This window comes from Hemitrygon akajei, chromosome 28 (genome assembly GCF_048418815.1).
Source record: "Hemitrygon akajei chromosome 28, sHemAka1.3, whole genome shotgun sequence".
NCBI classification, from domain to species: Eukaryota; Metazoa; Chordata; class Chondrichthyes; order Myliobatiformes; family Dasyatidae; genus Hemitrygon; species Hemitrygon akajei.
In genome coordinates, this window is record NC_133151.1 from 24,619,658 (window position 1) to 24,645,519 (window position 25,862).

General features: G+C 45.3%; 1 protein-coding gene across 1 annotated transcript; it reads left to right on the forward strand.

Moving 5' to 3' along the window:
• Window positions 1-1,363: 1,363 nt before the first annotated feature.
• Window positions 1,364-2,040, forward strand: LOC140717536 (histone H1-like). Its single transcript, XM_073031110.1, has one exon. The coding sequence runs from the start codon at window positions 1,379-1,381 to the stop codon at window positions 1,994-1,996; it is 618 nt and encodes a 205-aa protein (XP_072887211.1). The 5' UTR covers window positions 1,364-1,378; the 3' UTR covers window positions 1,997-2,040.
• Window positions 2,041-25,862: the final 23,822 nt, after the last annotated feature.

Consider the following 25,862-nt stretch of genomic DNA (forward strand, 5'->3'; position numbering starts at 1 on the left):
AGATATTATCTCGCGGGCCAAGGATAATTCCACCGCGGGCCTTGAGTTTGACATATATGGTTTAGTTTATTCTGTACTTCTTACTTAACCCGGCAATCTTGATCATTTATTGAAGAGGGCCACAGCGTGGCAAATGCATTTCAATGTGAGACAGTGCACATTGCAAAGTCAAACCAGTGTAGAACTTACACTATGAATGATCGGTCATTGGGGAGTGTAATGGGCCGGAGAGATTTAGGAGTAATTCTCTCACACACAGTTCATTGAAAGTGGTGTCACTGGTAGACAGGGTGGTGAAGAACGGGGTTTAACATGCTGGTCTTCATTAGTCTGGGGATTGAGTATATCAGTTGGGACATTATGTTACAGTTGTGTAAGTGACTGGAGGCCACAGTTATCGTATTGTGTACAGCTCTTGTCACCGTTTTAGGAAACGGGGTTAAACCGGGGAGTGTAGAAAAGATTTCCAAGGATGTTTCCGGGACCTGAGGTTCTCAGTTACACAGAGAGGTTGGTCAGACAATGTCCGTTGTCCTTTATTCTTTGGAATCAGAATCATTTATCACCGTGTTATATGACAAGGAATCTGTCATTTTATTTTGACAGCAGTACAATGCGATGAAGGTGCAGATGTGAACATTGTATCAGCATAACGCCAGGAGATTCTAGGAATCGCGAAGAACGCGGACAAAATGCTGGAGGAACCCAGCAAGTCAGGCAGCATCTCCCACCAGAGTCCTGAGGAAGGGTCTCAGCCCGAAATGTCGACTGTTTATTCCCACCATTGATGCTGCCTGAGTTGCTGATTTCCGCCAGCATTGAGTGTGTATTGTGTCAGAGAGAGTGAGTTAAAGGAGCGGCGGCTTAGACCAGAGTCACTGTGTTTGTGGGTCCGAACACATCGTAGGATTTCTCAGCGCCTCCTGTAGAAAATGAAAATATTTTTCTGTTACGGAAGCGCCCCACTCCCCAGCTCAGTCCCGAAGAGGGAATTCACCGCAAAGTTTTAATTAGTTTAAATAATTCATCCACAAAGCACAGAACAGGTCAACGATCGGGAGAGAGAACGCGGGCAATGCAGTAATGAAACGGGTTAAAATAGAAAGCGCTGCCTTTAATCCCGATTAAACTTTCTTTCCAGCGAACATTCCGGCCTCAGTGACGGACAGGGACTAGTCCGAGTCTCCGCAGCGTCCGATTTGAATTGGAATCGGCGAGTTTTTGAGGAGAGAGAAACACAGAAAAATGAAGCCGCCGAGAGCTGAAAGCAGGATGTCTCCGCCCCGTCCGCTCGCTGCCTTTAAATTGCTCTGTGCCGCCGCCTTTCGCTTCATTTCTCATTCAGTTCTGATTGTGAGGATTTATTAGAGTCGCCGACATGACCGAGACAGCACCCGCCGAAACGGCTCCTCCAGCCGCACCCGCCGCCGCAAAGAAGACTCCCAAGAAGAAGGCGGCTGCCCGGAGCAAACCAACCGGTCCCTCGCTGGGCGAACAGATCGATAAGATCGTGGCGGGTTGTCGCGATAGGAAGGGTATGTCCGGTACGGCCATCATTAAGGCTCTGGCCGTCAGCGGTGTCGATGTGGTGAAACTTCGCCCCCAGATCAAGATGAGCATCAAGAGGAAAGTGGAAAGCGGCTCCTTGGTTCAGGCCAAGGGCTCGGGTATTTCGGGATCCTTTAAATCCGGTAAAGGAAAAACTGCCGTGAAGGTGGTGAAGAAAGCGAAGAAGCCAGCGGCAAAGAAATCTGCCACCAAGAAATCTCCCAGTAAGAAGCTTGGCGCCAAGAAACCCGCGGCTAAGAAAGTGGGAGGTAAGAAACCAGCGGCTAAGAAAGCGGCAGCTAAGAAATCCGCGGCTAAGAAACCAGCAGCTAAGAAAGCGGCGCCGAAGCCCAAGAGCCCCAAGAAAGCCGCAGCCCCGAAGACGAAGGCGGCCAAGAAGCCGAAGTCGAAATCCGCGAAACCCAAGAAAACAGCAGTCAAAAAGTGAATTGAGAATACACCATTTGTGTGTATCTGAACCCAACGGCTCTTCTCAGAGCCACCCACATCTCAGAAAAGAGCTGATTCAGAGTGTTGTGATTCCCGCGCCGGGTCCGATTGAGTTTTCCGGGGGAACTTCTCACATGGAACCCGAGATTACCGGTACCTCTGGCATTTGGTGCGGCCGTGCCGTCTCAGTGTCTGAAATGAGACGTGGATGACCGAGCTGAGATTGAGAGATAGGGGATGTGGGCAGTTTCAGGCGCAATTCCTTCTCCTATCCGGGAGAGAGTGACTGAGACTTTGACAGCAGCGGAGATTTAGCTGAGATGATTGGGAACTGCTGAAACCTATGCGAGAGGGGAGGGGGCGTGTTTTGAGAGGGATCCGTCTCTGGGGACGGACTGCAGCGGGATAAACTACCTGGTGGCATTGCCGACTGACCTTCATTCAGGTCACAGCTACAAAATACAGTTTATTTACACAAAACACCAACATCAAACATGTACAGTATTTGGCAGCCCTTTCCTTTGCAGTGGTAGTGGCTCTTAAAAGAGCCTTTTCTGGTGTTCGGTGTGCAGACTGGGCTTAGGCGCGCTCCCCGCGGATGCGGCGGGCCAACTGGATGTCCTTGGGCATAATGGTGACTCGCTTGGCGTGGATGGCGCACAGGTTAGTGTCCTCAAAGAGCCCGACCAGGTAAGCCTCACTTGCCTCCTGCAGGGCCATGACGGCCGAGCTCTGGAAACGCAGATCGGTTTTGAAGTCCTGAGCGATCTCCCGGACCAGGCGCTGGAAGGGAAGTTTGCGGATGAGCAGCTCGGTGGATTTCTGGTAGCGCCGGATCTCCCTCAGAGCCACGGTGCCGGGCCGGTAGCGATGAGGCTTCTTCACTCCGCCGGTGGCAGGAGCGCTCTTCCGCGCCGCTTTGGTCGCCAACTGTTTGCGAGGAGCTTTTCCGCCAGTCGATTTGCGCGCTGTCTGCTTGGTGCGGGCCATTCTGCTTCAAGAGTGAGAACACCGGCTGAAATACAGGAACAATATAGACGAAACAGGCTCCAGCACAGGCTTTTATACGGCTGGGAGGGCCATCCCATCGATTATGATTGGCTGAGCACCAGCTGTCTATTAAAGGATCTGCTTGCTGCGATTGGTTTATTGATTTCATGCAGGCTGGCGGCGAATAACAATTTAGGACAAAATGGGAAACTGTTAACTGGCGGTCGGACTACATCCAATCAGAATGCACTGTGATTGGCGCCCGATTAATTTCAAATCGCCCGCCAATTTCAGCGCACCCAGCAATAGTGCTTGATAAATTCTTATTATTTACAATTAATTATATCACGGATATTACATTTTCAGTTTCATTTAATACCTAAATCCCTCAGTTAAGATTTGAATGCATAATTACGGAATTGTTCCTCTAAACGACCCAGACGGACGGGAAGATTAAGATCAATATAAATGCATTCAGCATTTACGGTAATCACCGTCTGCAAAGGCAGAATCGCGGCTAAATTTCAAGCGGAACAGATTAATCGATTTTAAATGTCATCAGATGAATACAGTAGGACCGATAAAATATAATTAAAAGGTTGTGGACACTGCTCCGTCTGTGAGGTGGTGGGTGGCTCTTAGAAGAGCCTTTGTGTTCTCGGGAGGAAGTGGGAGTTTCTCAGCCGCCGAAGCCATAGAGAGTGCGGCCCTGGCGTTTCAGAGCGTACACCACATCCATGGCAGTGACCGTCTTGCGCTTGGCGTGTTCAGTGTAGGTGACCGCATCCCGGATCACATTCTCCAGGAAAACCTTCAGCACCCCGCGGGTCTCCTCGTAGATCAGACCCGAGATCCGCTTGACGCCGCCACGGCGAGCCAGACGGCGGATGGCCGGTTTGGTGATGCCCTGGATGTTATCACGGAGCACTTTACGGTGCCGCTTGGCTCCGCCTTTGCCCAGTCCTTTGCCTCCTTTCCCTCTACCAGACATGACGCTGCTTCACTCAGGTCGCTGCTCAGTGACAAACCGACTGCTGCTGTCTCCTTTTATACACAACGCCCCGACCTGCCCGAGAAACGCGCAGAGAGACAGAGGCGGGGAGGGGAGGAGACAGAGTCAGAGTGACGGACAGAGCGGAGAGCGGCCTCTCATCGTCCAGCTCCGCCTTCACTTTATTACGCCCGCCATTATCCGACACAAAGCGCTTCAGCGGGAAAAAAAAACTCCCTCACACACCACGTACAGACCGGAGGATTTCTGGAAATTTGCTGAATCGCCTACTTTAAATTATAGAAAGTGCTTTTCCATTCCGCAAATACGCAAGGAATTCGGTCTGTCCCTCCTCGGCCCCATGACCAGTGCGAGCGCCCTAACACACAGCAGTTGGTGGGGAGGGTGCAGTCACTTCCAGTGATGAGAGGGTTAATTCATCAGAACAATTGTTCCTCTGGGTCGCGAGGGAAATGAAAGTCCGGTCACATAAAGGAACAGGATACATTGGCAGATATAAGGATATATAGACCGCGCTTCTGGTGCATGGTGGTTGGGGGCTTCAGGTACAAGGATCATTGGGGTCACGGGGGAAAGGTGAGACGGATCCAAGGAGGAGGGGAGCCAATATGTTGAGGGTTTAAACGAGCAGGTATGAGGTCCTACAGTGATTTTCGGGAGTGAGGTTAAAAAGCAGGACTTCCAGCATTGTAATTACGGAATTGTGGGCCAAACCTTGTGCTGGTGTGGTGAGAAAACGATATTTCGTGCAGTTTAATATGTTGCTGAGGAACTGATGCAGGACGGAGGTCTTCAGATTCATGGATCAATGGGCTCCCTTCCAGGCAGGTGGCAGACCGGGACAAACAAGGCCATTTCCATCTGAACCGGAGGGGAACCAATATCCTCACCAGGAGGTTTGATGGTGTCACTTGGCAGAGTTTGAACTGGAATGGCAAGTGGGAGAATGTATGTATGACAAGACAGTCTGAAAAGAACGAGAGCCAATGTCAGGCTAATAAACATGCTGGGACTGATGGGCTGAAATTAGTTTATTTCAACATTAGGAGTATTCTGTTGTCGGACGGACAGGGCTGGCAGCTCAACGCTCCTGCGTTTCATTGTTTTACATGTGAGTGGGGTTTAACAGGAGCAGAGGTTACCCCACTGGGAATATCACAACACACTGGAAGGCTCATTTACAGAGGCAATCTGCAGTTACACTGATAGGATTATCATACTGGCCCCCAATGACCAGTGCGGGGACTTTATCTTCCCTAGAATTGATTGGAACTTGCTTAATACTAAGATGCACAAGATTTCTTCAGCGAATCTCAAGAGTGTTTGAAACATTATGTACAGAGCCCAACGAGAGGAAAGAACAGGAAGAATTAGTTTTGGGAAATGAGCCAGGCCAGCTGACAGCTAAGAGTCAGTGAATATTCTGGGATCGTATTTTTTTTCATAGTGATGAGGAAGAATAAAATCAGATCTTGTATGAAGGTACTGAATTGCAGGAGGGCAGGTTAGTACGGAGTCAGACAGAAACCATGGGGCATTGATTGGGAGCAGCCACTGTCAGACAAGTCCACATCTGACATGCGGGAGTTGTTTAAAGACCAGCAGCTCAGAGTTCAGGATCAGCATGTTCCTGTAAGGAGTAAGGACAAGGATGGTAAGGTAAAGGAACTTTGGATGAATGGAGAGATCCTGAATTTAGTCAGAAGGATATGGAAGGTTTATGAAACTAAAATCAGACTGGGTGTCTTTGGAATATAAAGATAGTGGGGAAATGCTAAAGCAGGTGATAGGAAAGGCCAAATGGGGCCACAAACTGTCCTTGCAATGTCGGACCAACGATAATCCCAAGGCCTTTTGATTTCTGTTAATAAAACGAGGGTAACCAGAGAATGGAAAGGTCCACTCAAGATTAAAGGAGGAATGATGTGGTTGAAGTCAGACCAAGTGGCTGAGGTACTAAATGAGTATGTTGTGTCAATATTTACTGAGGAGAAGGAACTGAATGTGAATGAAAACAGAGTGGAGACATGCTAATGTGCAGAGACGTGTTGAGATTAAGGAGGAGGTTGTGCTGGGACGTCTGAAAAGCAATAAGATGGATAAGACTCCAAGAACTGAAGGCAAATATCCTACAATAGTGAAAGAAGCAAATGAGCAGATTGCTGGCGATTTGACAAGGACCAGTGTGTCCTCGATCACAACATGTGAGGTCCCACAGGACTTGAGTGTCGCAAATGTTGCAGCTTTGATAAAGAAGGGAAATAACAAGAATCCAGGAATCTATCGGCAACACAGCCTCATTTCAGTGGCAGACAAGCTACTGGGGAGGATATTGAGGTACAGAATTTATGCACATTTGGAAAGGCATGTCCTGCTTAGGGACAATCAGCATGGTTTTGTGTGGGCAGATCACGCTTGACAAAATTGATCGAGATTGCAGAGGTGGTGATATAGACTCTAAGATACAGGATCAGAATTAGACCCATCAAATCTGCTCTGTCATTTCATCATGGCTAATCCATTTTCCCTCAAAGCCCCAATCTCCTGCCTTCTCCCTGTAACCCTTCATGATCTGACCAATCAAGAATCTACCAACCTCTGCCTTAAATATACATAAAGTCTTGGCTCCACAGCTGTCTGAGGCAACAAATTCCACAGATTCCCCACTCTCTGGCTAAAGAAATTCCTCATCTCCACATTCTACAAGGATGATGCTCTATTCTGAGGCTGTGTCCTCTGTTCTTAGACACTCCCATCCTCTGCACATCCACTTTATCAAGGCCTTTCACCATTCGATAGGTTTCAATTAGGTCAGCCCTCATTGACCTAAATTCCAGTGAGTACAGGCCCAGAGCAATCAAACGCTCTTCATATGCCGAGCTGTTTCATCCTGGAGTCAATTTTGAGAATCTCCTTTGAAACCCATCCAGTTTCAGCTCATTCTTCCTGAGATAAAGGGCCCACAAATGCTCACAATACTCCAGTGAGACCTCACCAGTACTTTATAATGTCTCAACATTGTTATGATTGGTGCAGATATTGTGGACTGAAGGGCAGGTTGCCATCTGTTCCATATTGTGTACTGATGAATATGTTTGATCTATCAGCTATTGCAGGGACATGGTTACAGAGACTTCGACTGGGAATCTGACATTCCTACATGTCCAATGTTCCACATGGAATCAGCAAAATGGAAAGGAGCAGAGTGGATTTGTTCATAACGTGCTGGTGAAGGGGTGGATACAGTGCCATCAAATGTATTCAGTCTCCTTTGGAGGTTTTCATGTTTATTGTTTTGCAACGTTGATTCACAGTGGATTTAATTTGGCTTTATTTTCCCACACTGATCAGCAGAATGGACTCTCTGGTGTCAAAGTGAAAAACAGATCTTTACAAAGTGATCTAATTAATTGCAAATATAAAACACAAAATAATGTAATTGCATTGGTATTCACCTCCTTCGTCAGTAATTAGTTGATGCACCTTTGTCAGTAATTACCGTTGGCTCTGTGTGGATAGGTCTCTATCCACTTTGCACATCTGGACACTGAAAATTTTCCCCTTTCTTCTTTACAAAACTGCTGAAGCTCTGTCAGATTGCATGTGGTTCATGAGTGAACAGATCTTTTCAAGTCCAGCCACAAATTCTCAATTGGATTGAGGTCTGGACTCTGACTTGGCCACTCCAGGACATTAACTTTGGTTTTAAGTCATTCCTGTGTAGTTTTGGTTTTATACTTGAGGTCATTCTCCTGCTGGAAAATGAATCTTCTCCTAAGTCACAGTTCACTTGCAGACTGAACTAGATTTTCCTCCAAGATTTCACTGTATTTGGCTGCCTTCATTTTACCCTCTACTTTTATGAGCCTTTCAGGGCCTGCTGCAGTGAAACATCCCCACAGCACCTTGACTCACACAGTGACCTCCACTTAACTGAATGTAATTCCTAAAACTAATTGACTGTACCAGTGTTGATTTGGGGGTGAATATTTATACAGTTAATTATTTTGTGTTTTACATCTGTATTTAATTTAAAACACTTTGTGGAGATCTGGTAGGAGTGGTCTCAAGATCCTCAGGTGTTCCTCCCGATGGGATAAAGCACAAAAGGGGAAATATCAAAGAGAGATGGGAATGGAAATGTGATTGTCATGAGAGATTTAATCAGAAGCAGATTGGGGCACCACTACATTGAGTACCTTTGCTCTGTGAGCTGCAACAACCACAATCTGCCAGTGGCAACCCATTCTAGTTCCATTTCCCATTCACATACTGACATATCGGTGCCTTACAGCTGTCTTAACCAGTGGTGGGGTAGTAATAGGGACAAGCTGTCACTTCCTACTAGTTGCTGCTTCAAATTGTCTCTGTCAACCAAGTCCAGCTCCTGGCTTTTACATATGGCTTAGCTACGAAGCCCGACAAACTCTTTCTAGTGACAGGGAGGGTCCAAATGGGTTTACTGGCATCATATAACTAACTGCTATGGGCAGATGGGGCTTTCACCCACGGTTGGCAGCTCCTCTAGTGGAAGGAAAATTCTGATCTGAAACCTCTACTGGCTTGTGGCTAGACCCATTCATGGGGAAGGCTTCGGGAGTAAACCCCGAGGAACAATCCAGAGCTGGATTCCCTGTCAGTCCGATGTTCAATGCAGACTGGCAATCCTGTGACACCGTTGGTGCCTGACCCCATCGGTCTCTGCCGTTGATCTGGATTCATCAGCTGTGTGGAGAGCAGGAGCCCCTGCATGGGCAACAGCTTGCTTTACGTATCGTACTACCCTGGCTTGCAAATTGACTTTCACAGTGAGGGTACAATATCCATGGTCAACCCTGACGCAGCAGAGGGCCATCACGAACAAGTCTGTCCATGGCCTCCTCTCCTGCTACGATGAGGCCAGATACAGGTTAGATGAGCAACATCTCATATTCTGACTGTGTAGCCTCCAATCTCGATGGAATGAACATTGATTTCTCCAAATTCTGGAAATCACTACCGTCTATTACCCCCCCCCCCCTCCCAAACTGCTCCTTTTTTTCTGACTTTTTCCCCATTCTGGTGCTATTTAACCCCTTGACTTCTCCTCACACATCCTCATGACCTGCCCATCAACTCTCTCAGGTTCTCCACCTCCTTTGTGTCATCCCATGGTCTAACATTCTGTCCTAATGGATTCCTTTCTCTTCCTCTCTTTGCCTTTTCTGCCTGTTACCCAGCTCCGCACATCATCATCCCTCCACAAACCACACCCCCCACTCGCTTGTCCTCCTCCCCCTCCCCCAACCACCTTATTCTGACTTCTGTCCCTTTCTTTCTAATCCCAGTGAAGGTTCTCAGCCCGAAATGTCAAATGTTTGCTGAGTTCCTGCAGCATTTTGTTCTCAGTTTACTTCAGTCTGTGTATTGATTAAACTAATCAAACTGGTACAGTGGAAGAAGAATTTGTGGAGTGGTCAGAGACAGTTTCTTACAGCAGGATCTTACCCAGGAACAGGACATTTCAGATGTAATCTGTGTAATGAGGTGGGATTATAGAGAGATCTTGTGATGAAGGATCTGTGAAGAAGTGATCACAATGTGGGAGAACTCCAGAGCCAGATTGAGGGTGAACACCAGGGTCCAGAAACGATGCCCTCAACCTAAATAAAGGCAATTACAGTGATGTGAAAGTGGAGTTGTCTGGGGCAGATGGGGTAAATAGGCACAGGGGCAGGTCAGTAATGAGCAGTGGTGATATTCAAGGAGACTGTTCATAACACTCAGCAGACGTTGATACCGATTAGACAGAAGGATCACAGACAGCAAAGAACCTTCTGTGGTCAATGGAGTTCAAGGGAAATATTAAATTAAAGAGTATAAAAAGAGGCAAGGGTTGGCGGTAGAAAAGAGGATCAGGATTTTTCCAGGAACCAGTGATGAGACAAAAGCTAAAACTAATAAGGAAAAAGCAGATAACATAACTCAATAATTTGCATTAGTGTTCACAATGGGGACACAGCAAACATCCCACAGATATCTAATGGTGACATTTCAACATTGTGCAATAATGTGTAACAATCACCATCAGGAGGGAGAAACTAATGGGACTAAAAGCAAACATTACCAGGTCCCAACGACCTGCACTGGAGGGTTTCACAGGAAGTCTGGAGAGAAAGTAGAGACATTGAAGTCTGTCAAAACTCACTGTTACAGAAAGGTCCCAGTGGAGTTGAAAACCATTGTTGAAGGGTGGAAGATAAAATGCAGGTGCCTGTAGTCCAGTTAACTTCAATTCAGCTATTGGAGTCTATAATCTGTGAAGAAATAACAAGTCATTTAGAAAAGTTTAATGTCATTCAACTAAGCCAAGAGGGTTTACAGTCAGATTCACAGAGCACAGAAATGAGCCCTTCAGCTCAAATGGTCCACACCGACCAAAGTTCCCATCTGAGCTTGTGGTCAGTAACCCCCTCACCACCACATTATGAACAAGGCTATCCTCCTCCTTGTCCCATTTCCCTGCATTTGACCCATATCCTTCAAAACCTTTCTGATTGGACATTTGGTCTCTCTAACAGGATATGGGGAAACTGGTGAGTAGAATACATGGTAAATGGAGTTTAATGTGTTGTTACGAATGTGCCACAGCTCTGAGGGGCCGAAGGGTGCGGGGTAGCCCCTCCTTTGTGAGAATCGCAAGATCACTATTCAGTCAGTACAGGGGACACAGGAAATGTGAGAAAGACATGCAGAATCCACAAAAGGATTGGAATGTGTCCTGGCCTCCGAAAGGCGGACCCATTGATACCGGCTATTGTCTCTTGGAGACGGACTTGTGTATTGCATCCTGCACGATGCATTGAAGCCCCCCCCAGGCAATGAACCGAGGGGGAGGTTGATGGAGGGATTGCGTCATCCCAACCTGATTGACATCTGCGACCCTGTGAGTCAGGATAAAAAGAGGGTCTGGGGGAACAGCCCCTCAGACGCACCAGAAGAAACGCTAGCGATTCCGTAATAGCGAAAGCCGGTGGAAGGCCACGTGTGTCCGCTTCCATTTGCCCCAGAATCGGTGGCCCTTACCACGGAAAAACAGTTTTTAGCTAACAACGGGGAACTCAACTCCCAACGACTCTCGAAGGATTGACATCATAAAAGGAATTGGCAAGTTTTTCTCTAAATCTCTTTCTCTCCAACAATTGCCACACAGCAGTCCCCAACGGCTGCAGCTGGAATGAACTAAAGTGACTTTTATATTTCCATCGGACAATACATTATCCCCTAGACAACGATAGAGCTATTTCTTATTGATTATTATTATACTGGCGCTTTTAGATTTAGTATTGACGACGTATCTTATCTGTGTGTTTGCACTGATATTATTTTTGTGTATTTCTATCAATAAATACTGTTAAAAATAGTACCATCAGACTTCAACGGACGTCTCTATCTTTGCTGGTAAGTGACCCAGTTACGGGGTACGTAACAGTGTTAAGTGTGATGGCATGTGGTAGGAGGAATCAAAATTCACTACTATTTATATGGAGATAAATTGTAATTGAGAGAAACAGAGTGGGGTCGAGGTGTTGCTTACACAACAATATAGAGACGGGTGCAGTGAGGGGTTCATAAGACATATGACTAAGTTTCAGAGGTGAATGGCTCATTGACATTTATTGCTGGGACATGAGTGCAGAGAAACAGAGAAGTGTTGTTACAGTGTCAAACAAACGAACAATGATGGATTTTGGGAAGTTAAAGCAGGTCAGGACGTACCCAGTGAATGGCAGGGTCCTGAGGAGTGTTAATGAAATGATAAACCTGAGGCACAGGTAAATAGTTCCCTGAAAGTGCCAACACAGGTAGACAAGGTGGTGAAGAAGGTGCACTACATGCTTACGTTCATCGGCAAAGGCTCTGAGATGAGTTGGGACATCACATTACAGTTGTACAAATCAATAATTAAACCACACCAGGAGTACCCTGTGCAGTTCTGGTCACCACGAGAGGAAGGATGTGATTAAGCTGGAAAGACGCAGAAACGATTCACAGGAATGTTACCCGGACTGGGGGTTTGAGTTACAAGGAAAGATCAGACTGACTGGGACTGTTACCCCTGGAGTGAAGGAGGCTGAGGGGAGAAATGACAGAAGTTTATAAAACTATGAGAGGTGTAGACAAGGTAGACAGTCAGAATCACTTCCCCAGGAGTATCAATTATGAGAAGGCACAGCTTTAAAATGTTTCCGTACAGAGAGTGGTGAGGGCCGGGTTTGGGCTGCCATACGGAGTGGTGGAAGCAGATATGATAATGACACTTAACAGGGTTTTAGATAAACACATGAATATTCAGAGGATTGAAGCACATGAATTATACGCAGGCTGAAGAGATTTAGTTTCATTTGGCATCGTGTTCAGCACAGACAGAAGAAGGGCCTGTTCCTGTGCTGTACTGTTCTGTGTTCTCGGTGAGCCTCAGTGACGGGGGATTTATTAGCTGGGGTCACAGACAGGTGTATCTGTGGCAAGGAGAGAGACTGCAGGATGCTGCATTACCTCCCTGGTACCAGGTTCAAGGATGTAACTGAACAAGTACAGGCCATTCTGAAAGGGTGAGCAGCCAGAGGTTGTGTCCATATTGGATCTAACAAATGAGACAAAGTCCTGCAAAGAGACTTAGGGAGTTGGGGAAAAAGTTAAGTAGAGCCTCTTTGGGGGGTGACGGGGGTAATCCCAGTGTCACCTGCTAGCGAGGGAAGAAATAAAAAGGTGGTACAGTTATATGTGTGGCTAACAAGCCGGTGGAGGACAGAGGGTTTTAGTTACATGGATCATTGAGTTTTTTTTCCAGGAGAGGAGATGGGAAGAGTGAAAGGTCAGTAGTGGCATTGACGGATGTGGATCAACACAGAAAGTAAGTCCAAATAGACAAATTACAGTGTCTCAGTAGCACTACAAGTGCACAGATAAACAAATATTATAAGTAAGAAAAAGAATAAAAAGTTACCACAAACAGTCTAACATGAGGGGCGTCATCACTTCCCCGGTTACAGGTTGACTCATTACAGAGCCAGGGGTCAGAATGACTTCATACAGCGCTCCTTGGAGCAGCGCAGTGGTGTTAGTCTGTTACTGAAGATGCTCCTCTGTTCAGCCAAGGAGGCATGCAGAGGGTGAGAAACATTGTCCAGAATTGTCAGGATTTTCCGTAGGGTCCTTTGTTCTATCACGGCCTCCAGTGTGTCCAGTTTGACTCCAATAACAGAGTCAGCCTTCCTAATCAGTTTATTCTCAGATGGCATCACCCGTGTTGATGCCATTGGCCCAGTACACCACTGCATAGTTAGGCCCAGTTATTGAACACAGTGGTATTGAGGGCCTGAAGTGTGCTTGTATCAGTGTCGTGTGTGGAACAGTTAATGCAGACGTATTTAGAGCCTGGATTAGTACATGGCACAGTGATTCATCCATTACAGAGAAGGGCAGGACTGGTAGCTAAACATTCCAGGATTCAGATTCAGACAGTCCAGAGGGAGGTGAATGAGGTCGGGGGAGCTGTACTGCTGATCAGGCAGAATGTCACAAATTCAAGGTCATCCCAGAGGCTCATCCAGTGAGACACTGTGGGTGGAATTCAGGAATGAGAAAGGTGAAATCACTGTGATGGGATTATACTGTAGGGCTCCCGATAACCAGTAAGAGTGAGGATTATGGTGCCATTAGTAATGATCTTTCAAAACGTATTGGACTCTGGCATGGTGCTTGGGGACTGGAAAATTGTAAATGTCACTCCACTCTTTAAGAAAGGAGGAAGGTGGCAGAAAGGAAATTATAGAGCAGTTAGCCTCTCAGTGGTTGGGAAGATGTTGGAGTTAATTGTTAAGGATGAGGTTATAGAGTATTGGAAACACAGGACAAGAAAAGACAAAGTCAGCATGGTTTCCTTAAGGGGAAATCTTGCCTGATGAATCTGTTGGAATTCATTGAGATCGCACGCAGGATAGATAACGGGGATGCAGCTTCTGTCATAGATTTGGACTTTCAAAAGGCCTTTAACAAGGTGCCACACATGAGGCTGCTTACAAAGTTAATCGCCCATGGTATGACAGGAAAGTTGCTGGCGTGGTTACAGCATTGGCTGATTGGTAGAAGGCAGCAAGAGGGAATAAAAGGGTCCTCTCTGGTTGGCTGCCAGTGAGTAGTGGTGTTCTGCAGGGGTCAGTGTTGGGACCATTTCTTTTTATGCTGTATATCAATGAATTAAATGATAGAATAGATGGCTTTGTTGCAAGTTTGCAGATGACAAGAAGGCAGGTACTGTTCCAGAAACAGGTAGGCTGCAGAAGTACTTTGACAGATTAGGAGAATTGGCAAGACAATGGCAAAGGAAATACACTGTTGGAAAATGCATGGTCGTGCACTTTAGTAGTAGAAATAAACATAAAGACTATTTTCCAAATAGGGAGAAAATCCAAAAATCTGAGATGCAAAGGGACTTGGGAGTCTTTGTGCAGACCAACCTAAAGATAATTTGCAGGTAAAGTTGGAGGTGAGGAAGGCAAAAGCAATGTTAGCATTCACATCAAGCGGTTAGAATACAAGAGCAGGGATGTGATGTTGAGACTTTATAAGGCATTAGTGAGGCCTCACCTTGAGTATTGTGAAGAGTTTTGGGCTCCTCATCTAAGAAAAGATGTGCTGGCATTGGAAAGGTTCCAGAAGAGGTTCACAAGGATGATTCTGGGAAAGAAACAGTTATCATACGAGGAACATTTGATAGCTCTGGGTCTGTACTCACTGGAATTTCGAAGGATGGGGGTGGGGGGGGGGGGAATATCATTTTGAATGTTGAAAGGCCTGGACTGAGTAGATGTGGAAAGGATGTTTCCTATGTTGGGGGAGTCTAGGTCTAAAAGGCACAACCTCAGGATAGAGGGGTGTCCATTTAAAACAGAAATGTGGAGAAATTCTTTAGCCAGAGTGTGCTGAATTAGTTCAATTTATAACCACAAGGCCACGTCCTTGGGTGTATTTAAGGTAGAGCTTGACAGGCTGATGACTGGACATGGCTCGCTTCTCCACTCTGCACTGAACTAAGCATCTGTGCACAGACTCTCTTTGAGCATTTCAGTTCAATACGCTACAGAATTTGCTTGTGCTTATTGTTTGCAGGATTTGTCTTTCTTTCTGCACGTTGCGTGTTTGATGGTCTTATTTTATTAGTGGGTTCTTTTGGCTTTCTTTGTTTTATGGCAGCCTGTTTGAAACAAACCTCAAAGTTGTAGAATGTATACGTACTTTGATAATAAATTTACTTTGAACTTTGATTCAAAAACCTGATGCTTGAGGGATAAAATAAGGACAAAAATTTAACAAAACTTAAAACTGATGCTCCTTTAGTTACAGGTCAGGATGCAGAAGAGTGGAAAACGATAAATATTCTTCCTCTTTTTAAGAACTGCAATAGGGACAAAAAATGGAAACTGTACCCTGGTGACTCTTACGTTAGTGGCAGGGATATTATTGGAAAAGATATATTGGATCAGCTCAGACTTTATAAGGCATTGGTCCAATCACACTTGGAGTATTGTGAACAGTTTTGGGCAGCTTATCTAAAAAACTACATGCTCACATAGGAGAGGGTCTAGAGGAGGTTCACAAAAATGATCCTGGCAATAAAAGGGTTAATGAACAAGGATTGTTTGATGGCTTTGGGCCTGTACTCTCTGGACTTTAGAAGAATGAGGGAATCTCATTGAAACCGATCAAATATCGAAAGGCCTAGAATGGAGTGGGGAGGGTATTTCCGATAGTGGGGCAGTCTAGGACCACAGGGCACAGCCTCAGAATACTAGGACATACCGTTAGAACAAAGATAAGGAGCAATTTCCTGAGTAAAGAGTGGTGAATCTGTGCTGCCTATGTCAGGATGTTGCTCATTGACTACAGCTCAGCGTTTAACACCATCATTCCCACAGTCCTGATCAATAAGCTACGGAACCAGGTCCCTCTGCAATTGGATACTCGACTTCCTAACCGGGAAACCACAATCTGTGCGGATTGGTGATAATCCACACAGATTGTGTGGATTAATAGAGACAGGCAAACATCAATGGATCTGGGGTTGAGAGGGTAAACAGCTTTAAGTTCCTCGGCATTAACATACCCGAGGATCTCACGTGGTATGTATGTACCTGCTGAGTGGTGGAAAAGGCACAACAGCGCCTCTTTCACCTCAGACGACTGAGGAAGTTTGCTATGGGCCCCCAAATCCTAAGAACTTTCTGCAGGGGCACAATTGGGAGCATCCCGACTGGCTATATCACTGCCTGGTATGGGAATTGTACCTCTCTTAATCGCATGAGTCTGCAGAGTGTAGTGCGGACAGCCCAGCTCATCTGTAGTTGTGAACTTCCCATCATTCAGGACATTTACAAAGACCGGTGTGAGAAAAGGGCCTGAGGGATCATTGTGGACCCGAGTCACTTCAAGCATAATCTATTCCAGCAGTAACCATCCGGGAAACGGTACTGCTGCATAAAAGACAGGACCAACAGGCTGCTGGACAGCTCCTTCCACCAGGCTATCAGACTGATTAACTCACGCTGATTTGAGGGAACCTCTATGTACATTGGCTGTTCCATTTATTATCAATTATTATAAATTACTATGATTGCACATTGCATATTTAGATGGAAACATAACGTAGATTTTTACTCCTCATGTACGTGAAAGATGCAAGAAATAAAGTCAATTCAAATTCAAATGTCTCCTCTTCGCTGACGATCAACACTGGCCCTGATGCACCTCAAGAATGTGCAGTTAGCCAACTGCTCTACTCCCTCTAAACCCATGACTATGTGACTAAATATAGCTCAAATGCAATCTATAAATATGCCTCATACAACCATTGCTGGCAGAATCTCAGATGGAGATGATTGGACATACAGGAGTGGGATATACCAGCTAGCTGAGTGGTGTCGCAGCAACAACTTGTGATTAATGTCAGTGAGACAAAACAGCTGATTGAAGGAAGGGTAAGACGAGGGAACACGAACCAATCCTCAGAGGTATTAGAAGTGGACAGTGACAATTTCAAGTTCCTGGGTGTCAATATCTCTGAGGATCTATTGATGCAGCTACAGTATAAAGAAGGCAAGACAGCAGATATATTTCATCAGGAGTTTGAAGATATTTGGTTTGTCACTTTAAAACACCCAAAAGCTGCTGTAGATGTATTATATATATATATATATATATATATTATTTATAATATATTATTTCAGCTTTGCTCTATTTTAATCTACTTAATAAACATATCCATATACATATATACTGTAATTTATTTATTATTTCTATATTAGCATGTCCTGCATTGAACTGCTGCTGCTAAATTAACAAATTTCCTGTCACCTGCCGGTGGTAATAAACCTGATTCTGGTTCTGACTCTGAATTCATCCCCACAGACGGATGTGGCCAATTCACTGGGTATATTGAATGTGGAGGTTCTCGATTGTGGGGGGCGGGATAAGAGTGTTTGAGAGGGTTAAGAGATCTGTCATGATCTCTTATTCCTGGCAGAATGGGGCAGCAGACTGGATGGGCCAAATGGCCTAATTCTGCTCCTGTGTCTTATGGTCCGATGGTCTCGGAGCAGCTGCAGGACATTTCAAAGGGAAGGTTGAGCAGCCGGACATCGTGGTGGACGGTGCATGTTGGTAATAGCAACATAGGGGGGAGGAGGGATGTGGTCCTGTGCAGTGAATTTAGAGAAATAAGACAGAAACTAAAAACTAGTAAGCTCTATATTACTCCCAGTGACACTTGTTAGTGCAGGGAGATATAGAGAGATACCACAGATGAATGTGTGGCTGAGGAGCTGGTGCAGAGGGCAAAGTGCAGGTTTCATGGATCAATGGGACATCTTCTAGGGATGGGTAGGCAGAAAACAGTTCAGTCCCCAGGGTCTTCTAGGGAAGGAACCGTTTTCTCCATCCTGAAACAGCATGGAATAGTTTTGACGTGACAGGGTGGAGGTTGAAAGGGTGAGTTGATGGATGTGGATAAAATTATGTGAGGCATACAAGGTTTAGAGAACCAGAGGCTGTTTCCCGTGGTGTGGCTGCATAAAGCTAAAGGGAATTGTTGTAAGGTGAGGGGGGTGGTGGTTTTAAGGGGATCTGAAGGGTAAATATTTGACACAGAGAACAGCTGGTATCCTGAATGAGCTGCCAGAGGAGGTGGTGGAGGCAAAAACACACAAAGTCTCTGTTCATGAACACTTCCCAGGAACCTGTCATTACTGTGTTCATCCTGCCCCGGTTTAACTCCCCGACGCTGGGTTCATTGTTGTTTTCCATCTGTATGAACGATTAGGATGAGAATGTGGTAAACTGGATCAGCAAGTTTGCAGATGACACCAAGATTAGCGGCATGACGGACAGCAAAAGTGGCTAGCAAATCTTGATGTGGGATGTGGACCAGCTGGAAAAATGAAGGAGGTTACAATCTGGAACACACTGCCTGTGGGGGTGGTGCAGGACCATCTGAATGAGCATTTGAATCACCAGTGCAGGGTTAGTGCAGACAGGTTCTTGATGGTCAGTGTAGACATGCAGAAAACACTGACTGTGAAAGTTCAGTGGGAACCTAAAACACAGAACTTCAGGATGGACTTACCTAAAACACTCAGAACCCAGGACAATTGATTTTTAAACAACAACACACACAAAATGCTGGTGGAACACAGCAGGCCAGGCAGCATCTATAGGGAGAAGCGCTGTCAACATTCCGGGCTGAGACCCTTCGTCAGGACTAACCGAAAGGAAAGATAGTAAGAGATTTGGAAGTAGTGGGGGTAGGGGGAAATGCGATAGGAGAAGACCGGAGGGGGTGGGATGAAGCTAAGAGCTGGAAAGGTGACTTGTCCCATTCCCATTCTGATATGTCTATCCATGGCCTCCTCTATTGTCAAAATGAATCCAAACTCAGGTTGGAGGAACAACACCTTATATACCGGCTGGGTAGCCTCCAACCTGATGGCATTCACATTGACTTCTCTAACTTCCGTTACTGCCCCTCTTCCCCTTCTTACCCCATCCCTGACATATTTAGCTGTTTGCCTGTACTCCATCTCCCTCCTTACTTTCTCCTGAGGCCTCCCGTCCCATGATCCTTTCCCTTCTCCAGCTCTGTATCACTTTCGCCAATCACCTTTCCAGCTGTTTGCTTTACCCCACCCCCTCCGGTCTTCTCCTATCATTTTGCATTTCCCCCTCCCCCCACTACTTTCAAATCTCTTACTATCTTTCCTTTCGGTTCCTGACGAAGGGTCTCGGCCCGAAACGTTGACAGCGCTTCACCCTATAGATGCTGCCTGGCCTGCTGTGTTCCACCAGCTTTTTGTGTGTGTTGTTGTTTGAATTTCCAGCATCTGCAGATTTCCTCGTGTTTGCACAATGGATTTTTGTTGGACAAAGGTATTAAGGCATTAGGTTTAATAGTGAATGAACCCCTTCAAAAGGCTACCAAAATGCATCCATTCACTGTGCACCAGTAACAAGACTTTTAAGTGGGAATTTGGTGAAGAACACTGGTTAATATTAAGAGAGATGTCAGACAGCTTGGTCACAATGGAAGGGTGCAAATATCTTTTGAGAGGATAAGGGGTTCAGTGGAACAAGCTCACAGCTGAGAATGAAGGTAACAAACCCCACTGCAGTTATGGACTGCTGTGGTCAGGGTTGTCCAGGACAGAAACAAACCCTCTGGCCCATCACATTTATGCTCCTCATCAAACACAACAAGACAAATCCCACTTTCCTGCATTACTTTCATATCCCTCCAGGCCTTGCTCAACAAAGTACCTGTGCATGTGTCTCTAATATTGTTATACAGTTCCCTGTATGTGGCATCACAGGTAGACAGGGTTGTGTGTTCTACTTGCCTTATCGGCCAAAGAATTGCCTCTCATTAGAATTGTACAAAACTGTTTAAAGACAGATTTAAAAGGGATCTTAAGGGCACATACTTCACACAGAGAATAGCTGCTATCCTAAATCAGCTGTCAGAGGAGGTGTGGGGGCAGAAACCCACAAAGTCTCTGTTCATTAAACCTTCCCAGGAACCTGTCATTCACTGTGTACATCCTGCCCTGGGTGAACCGCCCAGAATAGAGTCAGTGATTTATACAGAACTGAAACCGTCCCTTTGGTAAAACTCATCCACGCCGACCAAGTTGTCGACCTGAACTCGTCTCATCCGCCTGCATTAGGCCCGTGTCCCTCTCAACCTTTCCTATCCATGTAACTGTGCAAATATGGTTGAAATATTGTACCTGAGGCGGAGAGCCGGTGCGGTGAGGCGCTGACAGACACTCACTGTTCCGTGGGCAGGAAGAGGAGAGGCCGATTCCCACAGTGGAGACCGAAAACCAAAGTAGAGACCGACTCCACTTTACTACAACCCCGTGGCCACCATCCCGGCCGTTCCCCAGGAAACGACGTCGGTGAAGGTGGGACCGCTATGACGTCAGCTCGTCACAAATCGGCAATACGCAACACGATATCACGTGACGCTGAGTCATCAGACCGGGAGGCGGGACAGAGAGAGCTGTCAATCAGTCGAGACGCTGAGAAATTGCGAGCATTGTAACAGAGTGGGTACAGGGGGGACTTTCCGGGAACGGGAACCCCACCCCCACCCACGGGAATTGAGTGTGTTATAGACAGTAATTTTAATTTGACTCTTCGGTCTTATAAATATTTCTTATTTGTATTTGTATATTTTTTTGTGGATAATCTTTTATAAATTGGGCTAAAAATACACTTTAACTAGATTACTGAACCCTTAATGAAAAGAACGTTCCGAAAAAATTTTGTCAAAGCCAAATTTTTAATCCAAACTAAGTTAACAGAAACATAGAAAACCTGCAGCACAATACAGCCACTTCAGCCCACAAAGTTGTGCCGAACATGTTCCTACCTTAGAAATTACTAGGCTTACCCATAGTCCTCTATTTTCCGAAGCTCCATGTACCTATCGAAAAGTCTCTTAAAAGTCTCTATCGTATCGCCTCCACCACCGTTGCCAACAGCCCATTCCACACACTTACCACTCTGAGTAAAAAACTTATCACTGACATCTCCTCTGCACCTACTCCCCAGCATCTAAAACCTGTGTCCTCTTGTGGCAGCTAATTCAGCTCTGTGAAAAAGCCTCTGACTATCCACACGATCAATGCCTCTCATCATCTTATATACCTCTATCAGGTCATCTCTTATCCTCCGTCGCTCCGAGGAGAAAAGGCCGAGTTCACTCAACGTATTCTCATAAGGCATGCTCCTCAATCCAGGCAACATCCTTGTAAATATCATCTGCACCTTTTCTGTAGCGTGTGCATCCTGCCTGCAGTGAGACGACCAGAACTCTGCACAGTGCTCCAAGTGGGGTCTGATCAGAGTCCTATATAGCTGCAACATCACCTCTCGGCTCCTAAATTCTATTCCACGGTTGATGAAGGCCAATACACCGAACGCCTTCTTAACCACAGAGTCAACCTGCCAGCTGCTTTGAGTGTCTTATGGACTCAGACCCCGAGATCCCTCTGATCCTCCGCACTGCCAAGAGTCTTACCAGTAATACTATATTCTGCCATCATATTTGACCTACCAAAATGAACCACTTCGCATTTATCTGGGTTGAACTCCATCTGCCACTTCTCAGCCCAGTTTTGCATCCTATCAATGTCCTGCTGTAACTTCTGACAGCCCTTGTTACGTATTCAGGCAACAATAAATAAATGTGAGTTAGGCAAGGGTTTTTTATAACAAATAACACGTTTATTAAACACTGAAAACAAACCCCCCAAAAGTAAACCCACTCTAACGTAACCGGAAAACAGCTGCTGTGCGACAGCTTAAACAGTTCTTAAAGCGATGCAGCAAAAACAGTTCTTACAGCGATGTTGAAAAAAAACAGTTCTTTAAAGCGGTATTGCCAAAAGTTCAAAATACTCAGTCCAATTAAAAGGAGAGACTTTTTAAGGCGATTCAAATTCTCTTCCACGTCGTTGTCCTTCGATCCCCGGCGTCGAACTTTTCCCATGAATACTTTTATGAAATGTAACGGTTAAAGGCACTGACCTTTCCTTCCACACTATTCTCAAATCCTTTCTGGTCATCCCAGGGATTAACAGCAAGAATAGTCAACGGAATCCTTCCGAATGAGGATCAAATAAGGTCGAAACCAATCCACAGTCGAAAATCGATTCTCCTCGATCTTTATCTTCCAAATTCTTATCTTCACTCACCACCAGCAAAGAAACTGCTGACAATGACCTTTTAAACTTTAGGCATTATATAAAACTTCATTTTTCAACTAAACTGCGTCATCACATTAAATCACGCAGTGGCATGAAGTCAACTTGGCAAATCCAGCCACGAACTGCCCCACCTGACAGGGTGGGTCTTCCTTTTATAACCTGTAAAAAAAACCTGTCACATGACCTCTACTGGCGGGAAAATGACATCACTCCACCATCACAAGACCATTACCTCAAGTCCAGTATAACTTCAACCCCAGTCACGTGACAAGGGTACCACTGTCACGTGTCATGGGTACGTAACACCCTCCACAGTCCACAATACCTCCAACCTTTGTGTAATCAGCAAAGTCACTAAACCATCCCTCCACTTCCGCACCCCAATCATTTATAAAAATCACAAAGAGTATGTGTCCCAGAACAGGCCCCCGAGGCACAACACTGGTCATCGACCTCTATGCAGAATATAACTGGTCTACAACCACTCTTCTGTGGGCAAGCCAGTTCTAGATCCACAAAGCCTCCTTAGTTTCTCAATAAGCCTTGCATGGGGACCTTATCAAATGCCCTGCTGAAATCCTTATACAGACATCTACTGTTCATCCTTCATCGATGTGTTTAGTCACATCTCAAAAAATACAATAGGGCTCCTAAGGCACAACTTGCCCTTGACAAAGTTATGCTGACTATTCCTAATCATATTATACGTTTCCAAATGTTCATAAATCCTACCTCTCTGTATCTTCTCCATCAACTTACCAACCACTGAGGTAAGACTCACTGGTCTATAATTTCTTGTGCTATCTCTACTCTCTTTCTGGAATAAAGGAACAACATCCGCAACCCTCCAACTCTCCGGAATCTGTTCCGACCCCACTGATGAGGAAAAGATCATCGCCAGAGGCTCAGCAATCTCCTGCCTTGACTCCCACAGTAGCCTGGGGTACATCTCATTCGGTCTCGATGACTTATCCAACTTGAAGCTTTCCAAAAGCTCCAGCACATCCTCTTTCTTAATATCTACATGCTCAAGCATTTTAGTCTGCTGCAAGTCATCACTACAATCACCAAGATCCTGTTCCATAGTGAATGCTGAAGTAAAATATTCATTAGGTACCTCTGGTACTTCCTCTGGTTCCATACACACTTCCCCACTGTTGCACTTGATAGGTCCTATTCTTTCACGTCTTATCCTCTTGCTCTTCACATACTTGTAGAATACCTTGGGGTTTTCCTTAATCCTGCCTACCAAGGCCTTCTCATGGCCCCTTCTGGCTCTCCTAATTTCTTTCTTAAGCTCCTTCCTGTTAGCCTCATAATCTTCTAGATCGCTAACATTACTTAGCTTTCTGAACCTTTTGTAAGATTTTCTTTTCTCCTTGACTAGATTTATTACACCCTTTGTACACCATGTTTCCTGTACCCTACCATAACTTCCGTCTAATTGCAACGTACCTATGCAGAACTCTACACAAATATCCCCTGAACACTTGTCACATTTCTTCTGTAGTCTTCCCTGAGAACATCTCTTTACAATATAAGCTTCCAATTTCCTGCCCGATAGCCACTTAATTCCTTTACTCCAATTAAACTCTTTTCTAACTTGTCTCTTCCTATCTCTCTCCAACACTATTGTAAAGGAGATATAATTATGATCACTATCTCCAAAATGCTCTCCCACTGAGAGATCTGACACCTGACCAGGTTCATTTCGCATTTGTTATCACAGTGCGCATATTTCACCATATAGTTCAAAGTTCAAAGTAAATTTTATTCTCACAGTGCATACACGTCACCTCATTCAACCCTGAGATTCATTTTCTGCAGGCCTCCTTTGCAAATCTATAGAACAGTAACTGTGAACTGTAAATACCAGGAAATATAAACTGTAAACAAACAGTGCAAATGCAGAACATTAAATAGCAATAAATAATGAGCATGGAATAACAATGGAATAACTAAATGAGTCCTGGCAGGCGTGCAGTTATCCCCTTTTCTTCAGGCCCCTGATGTTTGAGGGGTGGTAACTGTTCTTGAACCTGGTGGTGCAAGTCCAAAGGTACCTGTACCTTCTACCTGATGACAGCAGTGAGAAAAGAGCATTGCCTGGGTGGTGAGGATCTTTGATGATGGATGTTGCTTTTCTACGGCTATGTTTCATGCAGATGTGCTCAGTGGTTATGAATGTTTTACCCGTGATGTACCTGAACTGAATCCACTACCTTTTGTAGGATTTTCCACTCAAAGGCATTGATGATCCTATACAAGGCCGTAATGCAGCCAGTCAGCACACTTTCCACCTCAGACTTATAGAAGTTTGGCAAAGTTTTCGATGACATGCTGAATCTCTGAGAGCCCTGAGGAAGTAAAGGTGCAGTTGTGCTTTCTTCACAATAATATTTATATGATGCGTCCAGGACAGATCCTCTGACAGTGACACACTGGAATTTAAAGTTATTGACTCTCTTCACCTCTGATTGTCCAATGATTACTGGCTCATGGATGTCGGGTTTCCCTCTCCTGAAGTCTGCAATCTGTCCCTTGGTCTTACTGACACTGAGTGAGAGGTTGTTGTTATTATGCCACTCAGACAAGTTTGATCTCTGGAGCCTTGCTCTTTAGGCTCCGTCTGTATGCAGGTAGGATGAGTACAGTCAAATGATCTGACTTAACAAAATGCGGTCTCGGTAGCAAACAATAGGCATTCCTTATCGTAGTGCAGTAGAGGTCTAGTGTATTGTGACCTCTGGCACAATAGGGTACTACTTTCAGATTCATTTTCTTCAGGTATTTACAGGAAAATAAATACAACGGAATTTATGAAAACTATAAACAGCAAAGACTGACAGACAACCAATGTGCAAAAGACAGATCATGCAAGTAACAAAAAAAAAATACAGTGAAATTCAATTGTAGAATACTTGGAAGTGAGTCTGCAGATTATGGAATCAGTTCAGTGAAGATACCTGTGTCATTTCAAGACCATGACTGCTGTAGGGTAATAACTCTTCCTGAAGCTGGTGGTGTGGGACCTAAGGCTCCTGTACATCCTTCCCGATGGCAGCTGTGTGAAGAGAGCATGAGGTGGATGAAGGATGTTGTTGATGATGGATGCAGTTTACTTGTAGAAGTGCATCTTGTAAATGTACTGAATGATGGGGAGGGCTTTGCCTGTGACGAACTGGGATGCATCCACAAGTTAGAAACATAGAAAAGCTACAGCAAAATACAGGCCCCTCAGCCCACGATGCCCTGCCAAACACGTACTTATTTTGGAAATTACCTGACGTTACCCATAGCCCTATATTTTTCTAAGCCCCGTGTACCTATCCAGGCATCTCTTAAAAGACTCCATTGTATCCGCCTCCACCACCTTGGCCGGCAGCCCATTCCACACACTCACCACGCTCTGTGTAAAAAACTTGCCCCTGACATCTCCACAAAGTTCTTGTAGACCTTTCCTTTCCATTCCTGATCATTGCGTTTCCATATCAGGCCATGATGAAGCCAGTCAGGTTACTCTCCACTGTGCATCTATATATGTCAAAGTTTTAGAT